We start from the raw sequence: 9,343 nt of genomic DNA on the forward strand, positions 1-9,343 counted from the left end.
AGAGTCAGGAATATTACACACAAACAATCATAGTATAAACCAACAAAAAAAAATGTTAGCAATTAAGGACAAAGATCAGCAATGTAGCCTGCCTTAGATAGGATGTTTAAGGAGTGATAATATCTTCTCTTTTACCTAACCAGTCTCGGACCATAGAATCTCTGTTGACCAGTTAGGGTTCCTAGTAACCATAATACTAGATGACGACTCCTTAAACAAAGAATATTCTCATTAAATAACAGGATGCCAGAAATCCGTTCTTTTCAAAGATTTAAGAAATTTTTAAGGCCGCCGCAATGTCGGGGCGGACATTTCTAAAAAAATTGCATTTATCTAAAAAGAAAAATAGTGATTTCACAACAAATTAGAACCCCTAGACTTGACCAACTATCAAGTTTAAAGTAGGTAGACTTGGCAGAACAACTAAATCCAAGTAATATGAACTATACATGTTTGGAAGATCCAAGTAATGCGAATCTGTCATATTTTTTATATCCAAGTAATATGGACTAGACATGTTTGTAAAACTCAAGTAATAAGAGTCTGTCATATTTACCAAACTCAAGACGTCTGGACTTAACACTAGTTAAGTTCAAAGTAATATGAGTTTCGTATATTTGTTAGACCGAAATAAAATGGGTATAACATGTTTACCAGACCTTCTACTATTATTACTTTCATGTGATAGAAGGATTTTATTGCTTTTCTAGATTGCATGGATATAAAGTTTCCACTCCAATAAATTTTTTGTAAAGTCAGATCTCATTATTCATTATTAAAACTAAAAGGAACAAAAATAAATTAGAAAACATGTGTTTTGTTATAATTGTTATGAGATATATTTTTAGATGCAAAATAAATAAGTAAAAGGTCATCATAAATAAAAAGAACTAATTTTAGTATTTACAAAATAAATGTTTAAAGGATAATCATGTTTAGGCGAACATAAAAAGCAAAAATTATATAGCTAATCAAATAATTTTTTCTATGTGTTGGGGATAAAAACACAAGTTACCACAATATTCATCTGTCTCCCAGATTTTGTGAACTATTGTGATTTGCTTTTTTAATTTTTTACGTTATTGTTTACTTTTATTTTTCATCCAAGCCTCTTTGTGATTCGCGATCATGATTTTTGTTTTTTTTGTCCCCTTGGAGAATGCATGGTTTCTGCTCAATTCCATTGTTCAAGTAAATTGAAAGTTATTTTATAAATGATGGCAATCGACCAGGCAAATTGCGTGAACTCGTACAGTTCCAACTAATCTTTTTTTTTTTTTAAGCATGCTTGTGTAAAATCATGGATGATTTTCTGTCAAGATGGACATGTCTATGCCTCCAGTTTCCGGTTAGTTTCTAAGGTGGGACAGACTAGTCCTTAAAAACATCTAGAATAAATTTGAGCTCAGGGATTATTTTTGTTTAAGGTGGGTTTCAAGTTCTGAGATGGGTTATTGGGTTTTTGATAGTAATGAATTAGTTTAACAAGGTTTTAAAGGTTTGACATGGTTAAAATGAGTTTTTGAATAAAAAATAAGTTAAAAATAGATTTTTGAATGAAAAAAATAAATAATTTGCTTTTTCAATCATTATAATTGTTAAATTTTAAGATGCATTGACTTAAAAATAATCAAGTCCAGAATAATATAGGTCTAGCAAATAATAATATGGGTTTGACATGCTTGTTAGATTTAAGATAACTGGACTTAGTGTCAATCAAGTCTAGAATAATATGAATTATAATGTCTGGACTTAACAAACAACTAAATCTATATAGTATGGGTTTAATATGTTTATTAAGTCAATCAAGCCTAGAATAATATGAATTATAATGTCTGAACTTAATAAACAACTAAATCTATATAATATGGGTTCAATATGTTTATTAAATCCAATATATCTAAATTTAGTGGATTATCAAGTCTAAAGTACATGGACTTAAATGGTTAATCAAGTCTATAATAATACAAGTATACCTAGATTAAACATGTTTACTATAACTAAATAACATGAGTTATGTATATTTTCTATATTCAAATAACAAGAGTTTTACATATTTATTTTATCTGTAAAGGAATTGAAATAACCCGCAACAAAGCAGGTGACATCAATCTAGTAAATGCTTAAATATGTCCTTATATGGTAAACAAGTCGCCAATATTTCTCAACGTTTTCGAATTGTTTCTATGAATTTCTGAAAAAATATTGAATTGTTAACATATTATTTTATCAAGTTTTTCTATTCAAATTAACATAATTATATTTTTTTAATACCCCTGAGTTATACAAAAAATACAATAAGAGATTGCTCAAAATTACTCAACCATTAAGATTTTAAGAAATGAAAAAAAAATTATTTATTTATTAAAATCAAAATTATATTCTAAATAGCATAGCTAACGGGCATTTTCAGAATAAGAAAATATAATTATACAAGAATGTAATAGACACAATTAATAATATGAGTTTAGCCGTGTATCATTGCTAAAAACCTAGTATCAGTGTGAAGACCAAGCTCTTACGATCACACGCAAGTTACAAAAAAAATCGCTTTCTTCTCTCATTCTTGTTTTCTCTGATTGAAATATCTATTTGGATTCCTAGAAAATGAATTGTTTTGTATTTTATCTAATTTATTTCTTGATAATTTCTGGATTAATTTTGAGGTCAAGTTCTCACTAATGAACTTTACAGATTGAGGAATTAAGTCAGTTTGTCTCTCTATGAATTGCCCTGTTCTTGAAGAAGATAATGCCTTAAAAAAGTGTCACTCGCTATTTTCACTAACATTATTAAAGCACCAGATTTCTTGTCATTGTGATCTTTATTATGATTCCAAGTCTCAGTTTGATCTTAATCTTCACATGAAAACATGGATTCTGGTAAATATTTTACTTCTCTTTGTTCTAATATTACAGGACATATATTCTAAACTTCTGATTTTGGTGATTTAAAAAAAGATTTGACAAGGTGCAATTGCTGAGGCTGTGGAAACAAACCTCTGGTTTATCTTGTATTCAAATGGTACTCTGGTGGTGATGGAGTCCACAACCATATCAATTCTAGCTACGACTTCTCCATGTTTATCTATGTTTGTGTGCCAGGATCCCACTGGCATGGATCATTTAGTTGACAATTCGTCAAATGGAAACAGCTGAGAATGGTTGAACACAGACAACATCGATTGGAATGCCTTGTTAGTCTTCCTCAATGACGACTTGCAAGAGCTAGAATTGTCTGTGACCTGCAGCTGAATGTGGATTTGGAAGGGATCCTGCCACATGCTTGAGTCACATTATCATGGAAATTCTACATGTCCTCCCATGGCCACAGCCTCACAAAGCAACAAACCTGATTTTTTTTTTTTGTTTCGATAGTCTTTTTATTTTGGACGGCTGACATTGTAAGAGGATCTTATGGCTGAGAAAATTCCTGAAAGTTTTCACACAAAAGCCAAGCTAGTAGTATATAAAGACTGCAAAGAGACGAGAGATAAGGTTGGGAATATGGAAACCACAATGACAACCGCTGTACCCAAACTCACAACCCTTCACCCTCGCATCTCCTCCAATTCATTTTCTCTCAGATTTTCCCTCACTTTCCCGGCAAAGAAAACCGCTCTTGTTAAGCAAACTTGTTCACCCTCTCACATTCCTCTAAGAGTTTCTGCAAGTTCTCAATCCCAAGCAGCACCTGAAGCCACCAAAGTGTCCTCCATACCTTCTGAAATGAAGGCGTGCGTATATGGAGAATATGGGGGTGTGGAAGTTTTGAAATTTGATGATAAAGTTTCAGTGCCCGAAGTGAAAGAAGATCAGGTTCTGATCAAAGTTGCTGCTGCTGCTCTCAACCCTGTTGATGCCAAGCGAAGACAGGGCAAGTTCAAGGCCACTGATTCTCCCCTTCCGGTACATCTCTTGCCTCTAGCTCACTCTGTTTTTCTTTCACTCCTTTCCCTCTCTTTATTGCCACAGTAGTCATTATCAAACTGAGGCTTCCAGCCCCTTGTACCTTACCTTCATTGCCAGCTTCATTCCTTGCTTTAAGCTTGAATTGCTCATTAGGGAAGACATGGCTCCAAATTTCCCATCTTGTCTTTCTGTTTAGTGGAGTTTTCTTAATTTATTAATAATTATCTGAGAAATTGTGTAGACGGGAGGTAGACCATCAAGAACTGACTTTGCATGTTTGATTTGCTGATAGATATGTAATGTTCAAGAAACGGAAAGAAATACCGAGATAATTAATAGAGTAAAAAATAGAGAAATTAGGTACCTTAGTACCATTTTTGTTCTCTGCTAAATTGAGCCAAATTGACAAAATTATGAAATCTTTGCAGCCAAATACAAGAATATTTTGTATTTTATGCAAGATTATTAAATGCGGTTTGGACGGGTAAGTTGAGCCTGGGCTCGAACAAGAGAGGAGTTCACCTAGTCAAAAATCAAGATTAATCCATGTCCTGATTGACTTGATTAAAAACTCGTTAACTTTTTAAATTATTTTTTTCAAAACAATACTATTTTGACCTTCAACAAAATTTTTTTGAGTTAAACCACCTGATTTTTAACTCAAGCCTTGTGATGAGTCAACCCCGAGGTGGGTATAATAACACTGGTTTTTGTTGCACTTTATCACCACGTTGAATATATTTTTGTAGGTTCTTCAAATTGTTAGCCATGCAAGACTGATTTGCAGTAATCATTTCTTAATAAAAAGGGTGTTCACTTTTTAGACTGTTCCTGGATATGATGTTGCCGGAGTGGTGGTCAAAGTTGGCAATCAAGTGAAGGAACTGAAGGAGGGTGATGCAGTGTATGGAAACATAAACGAGAAGGCATTGGAAGGACCAAAACAATTCGGCTCTTTGGCAGAATACACTGCTGTTGAAGAGAAGTTATTGGCCCTCAAACCTAAGAATCTGGATTTTATACAAGCTGCTGGTCTTCCTCTAGCAATTGAAACCGCATATGAGGGTCTGGAGAGGACTGGCTTTTCTGCTGGTAAATCTATTCTTGTTTTGAATGGTTCTGGTGGTGTTGGAAGCCTTGTGATTCAGGTATGCTATACTGGGCAATCACTAGTCCAATTTTCCTATGCCATATGTTAAAACATGACTTAAGCTTGTGTAGTAAGCAAAAAGCATATTTCCAGCTTGATTTGCAGCTGGATTTGAGCCTAAGTTATCTCTGTTCTTAACAACATCCTGTCAAATAGCAATCAAGTAGTTTGATTAACAACGGTGAAAACCTGTAATATGAGGCTTGAGCATACCACAAAACCCTCCCGGCTAATCAGTTTTGGTAATTGCTCTATATTGAACAAATGATCTCCCTTTTTCATCTGCTTTTCACTTTAAGTACATGATTGAGCTAACATAATTCAAGTTCTGTATGATGCCAACTCTGATCCAGGAGCAAATCTTAATAATAACAATAATAATAATAACAACAACAATTTTCATATAATTAGTGGCTTTACATACCTTTATCAGAGATTCTCTTTTCAATCTTTTTTTTTTTTATTTCTATTCTCTTGCAGCTAGCAAAACATGTGTTTGGTGCTTCAAGAATCGCAGCTACTTCAAGCACTGGAAAATTGGAGTTGCTCAAGAGTTTGGGGGCTGATTTGGCTATTGACTACACTAAAGAGAACTTTGAAGATTTGCCAGAAAAGTTTGATGTAGTGTATGATGCTATTGGTAAGTTTTAACACTAAATGATTGTCTCAAAAAGGGATTATAATTTCTTTTTTCCTGTTAAATTACCCAAAATTACTCCGAATTTGGGCCAAACTAAACTTAGTCCTTAAACCCTTTTTTTTTTTTTTTTAATTTGATCACCATGAGCTATTTTTTTCGGTAAAAAAGGGTCCTTTCGTCGAAGTTTCCATCCCTCCATTAATTTTATTTTTTCAGATTAATTTTTTTCACAATAATTGCCGTATTTATCATTTATGATCAAAATCAACAAAAAAGAACTGTTTTTTAATCAAAAAATAGTTTAAGGTACTCGAATAAAAAGAATTAAAATTCACGGGCTAAAATCATTTTGACCCAAAATTCAAAGGAACTTTTGATAGTTTTTCCTTTTATCATAAGATCTCACCCACAAGTTCTACTCTAAAAAAGCATAAGAAAGATGTGGTTAAGGTTAGTTTGAAGGAAAAATCCGAACGAGTTCATAGTAATTTCATTACAGGGCCTGGCAACTTAGCATGCTTTCATTTCCAAGACTGCAGCTTATTTCATTACTAGAGATGTAACTAAACCATGTTCTTTCCTTGTTACACTTCTCGGTTTGATTGCCACAGTTAATTTAATGAAAGTAACGATCTTTTGCTCCAAAATGACAGGACAATGCGATAAGGCAGTGAAGGTTGTGAAAGAAGGGGGCAGTGTGGTGGCCTTAACTGGTGCAGTCACCCCCCCTGGTTTTAGATTTGTGGTCACTTCCAATGGGAATACTTTGAAGACACTAAACCCTTACTTGGAGAGTGGAAAGATAAAGCCAGTGGTTGATCCTAAAGGCCCGTTCACATTTTCTCAGGTCGCAGAGGCCTTCTCTTACATTGAAACAAACCGAGCAACTGGAAAGGTAGTCATTCATCCAATTCCATGAGATGAATGGAAGTATCAATCCCATTTTGCAATGTGTTCTTCCTTTAATAACGCGCTCCAATTAATCCCTACTTCGTTAACAATATTGGGCCAAGAGTATGTTGATATGTAGAGTATATGAGAGCTAAAGTTTTCCATTTCTTGAAGGATGCTTGATTAGATTAGCTCAAAGATTAAGTGTTCGTTTGTCTATTTGATAATGCCTGCCGTATTTTTAACCGTGATAATGGTTTTTTAAAGTAAACACAGCTTTAACCGTGCAGATAAACGTAGCTTAAGAGGGAGCAAGCATGGGTTTGATAAATAACTGGAAGTTATTTTTGTTTGAAAAAAAAATTAAATTCATGTTTTTATAGATATTTTCCCATGATTTTAATATCTACATTAAAAAAAATCAATTTGTTGTTTTATTTAAATAAAAAAACATTTCAAAAAAAGTATCAAACAGTGCTACCGGTGTCTGAAGATGAGGATGGCATGAAATTGAAACAAACCTTAAAATTATCAATAAAACATCGTTAACCCTAAACAAATTTATTAGTTGAATTGATATCATAAATCTTAACCCCATCAAGGCCAAAAAGCCCAAAATGCTTCTCATACTCCTCCCCATTTTTCTCATTCTCATCAAAGAGATCAAATATGTATACTTCCATCTCTTCATTTGGCTGTCTCGGGGCCCCGACATAATTCGAGCAAAAAGCACTGTACTACAGACCTAGAATACACTTATCAGGGATAATGATGCTGCTTCTAGCAGATTCAATGGACTGCCTTTACTACAGACCTAGAATACATTTCGCCTGCAAGGGATGTTTAAGCAACTAGGTTGAAAGAAAGAAGGTTATTTTTATATAAATTCTAATTTACTTTCTTTAGCAATCAATTATTTTGAGAATTTAAAATTATCTCCTCAGTAGTTATAATTTCAGGAGAGAGAACCTCACCAAGCAAGCTGTATTTCAGCCATTCAATTTCATGGTCCTCGAACTGCAAATAACGGATGATAAAGGGATTATGTTCTAGGTTTTTGTGTTTTTATTCTTATTTTTTATATATAATTAAGTTGATTAAGAGACAAGTTGGTAATGTAATACATATAAATATTTTTTTAAAAAAATAACTAAAATGAGCATTTCACACGTCATCGCTTAGATTGGTTTTTTTTTTTGTTGAATTGGTCTATTATTATTTATTTTATTTCAAATAATATTTTAAAAAAATAACTAATATGAGCATTTCACACATCGTCGCTTAGATTGGCTTTTTTTTTTTTGTTGAATTGATCTATTATTATTTATTTTATTTCAAATAATTTTTTAATTTTATCTATTTTTAATTTTTTAATTTTTTATATTTAGTTTTTAATTTTTTATTGTTATTTGTTTTCTTTGAGTTGTTTTAAAAATTAATATCATTTTTTATTTTTTTTCAAATGTTTTCTCTTTACAAATATTAGCGTTGTTTGGCTATCATTTTTTTTATTGTTAATTTTTTTCTAATTTATTTATTATTTTCATATTATTTTATTTAAACTAACTAAACTTATTAAAGCTAAGTAGAAACTCTTGAAATATTTTTTTTAAAAAGTACTCCCGTTACCTTGAAAGTTGTTTTAGATCAATCAGCAGTATAACACGGGCTATCCATCTCAGTTTTCTCTATACTAATCAGATGTCTTCTGCCCAAACATTGCCTCTGCTAAGTGCTGCAAAGGATCATAATGGTCCATGCCATATTTTTGCCTCCCATTCCTCTTTATTAACCTGTATTATCCTGGTAATATCTAGACTCCAAGTGATTGCTGGCCCATGTCATAAATGCGATGTTATTTTTTTGTCGCTTTCAGTATCCATTTGTTGGGAGCATATTATACCACAAATTCAGATTTGATTTCTGAATATTATTTAATTCAATGACTTGTATGATATATATCAGAGATATTCTATAGATACAAACATTCTACACTTATCCTTGGTATGGAGAACAATGATATATGACGGGAATTTTATCATGGTGCTTCTAATACGAAGGAAACCCTAACAAATTTTATTTTAAGGCAAAACACAAGCATCCAATAGAACGATGAAAGGGGGACATATTTCACAGATAAATAGCATTACCGTAAATTACTCTAAAAAAAAAACTTCATACAACATGCTAACGAGTTACTAGATAGTTGTCCCGAGCTATGCATTCAAAATTAAATAAACAACCAGCCTCTAAAACCAGAGCTGCAAACCTTTTTCTTATTTTTTTTTCCAGCGTCCCAGACACCATTTTCATCTCCATCACCAGTCACCCCCTACCTCATATTAAGGTAGATCAAATTCAGTATTTGTTGCTAGAATAGTGTGTGTGTGTGTATTATTCATACGGTTTGTGGGCCTGTGGGGCTTTTTTCATCTGCCTCCCATTTCTCGTCACCATCACATTCTCTCTCTAGTCACATCGCTCAGTGGATTTTCTATGAAAAATCTTTTATTTTTTTCCGAGGAGATAGGACTTGTGTTATTCATGGTGACGGTGGAGACAAGGGAAACCAATTAATTGGTTGTACTTGAAAAGATAATTGAAGATAAGGATGTGGTTTACAATTGCATCCCGAAACGTGTTTTATAATTTTTTAATATTAAATTTTGTTTTACAAAATAAAAAAATATTATTTTAACATATATTTTAAAAAAAAAAACAAACGTAGAAGTCGTTTCTTAAATACCTTCT

General features: G+C 32.6%; 1 protein-coding gene across 1 annotated transcript; it reads left to right on the forward strand.

Moving 5' to 3' along the window:
- Positions 1–3,401: 3,401 nt before the first annotated feature.
- On the forward strand, positions 3,402–6,765 carry LOC105109565 (2-methylene-furan-3-one reductase-like). The gene is made up of 4 exons (XM_011004305.1): positions 3,402–3,908; positions 4,736–5,059; positions 5,542–5,701; positions 6,355–6,765. The coding sequence occupies exons 1-4, from the start codon at positions 3,417–3,419 to the stop codon at positions 6,618–6,620; spliced, it is 1,242 nt and encodes a 413-aa protein (XP_011002607.1). The 5' UTR covers positions 3,402–3,416; the 3' UTR covers positions 6,621–6,765.
- The last annotated feature ends 2,578 nt before the right edge of the window (positions 6,766–9,343 follow it).

Source organism: Populus euphratica, unplaced genomic scaffold, assembly GCF_000495115.2.
Source record: "Populus euphratica unplaced genomic scaffold, PopEup_1.0 scaffold227.1, whole genome shotgun sequence".
In the NCBI taxonomy this organism is placed as follows: domain Eukaryota; kingdom Viridiplantae; phylum Streptophyta; class Magnoliopsida; order Malpighiales; family Salicaceae; genus Populus; species Populus euphratica.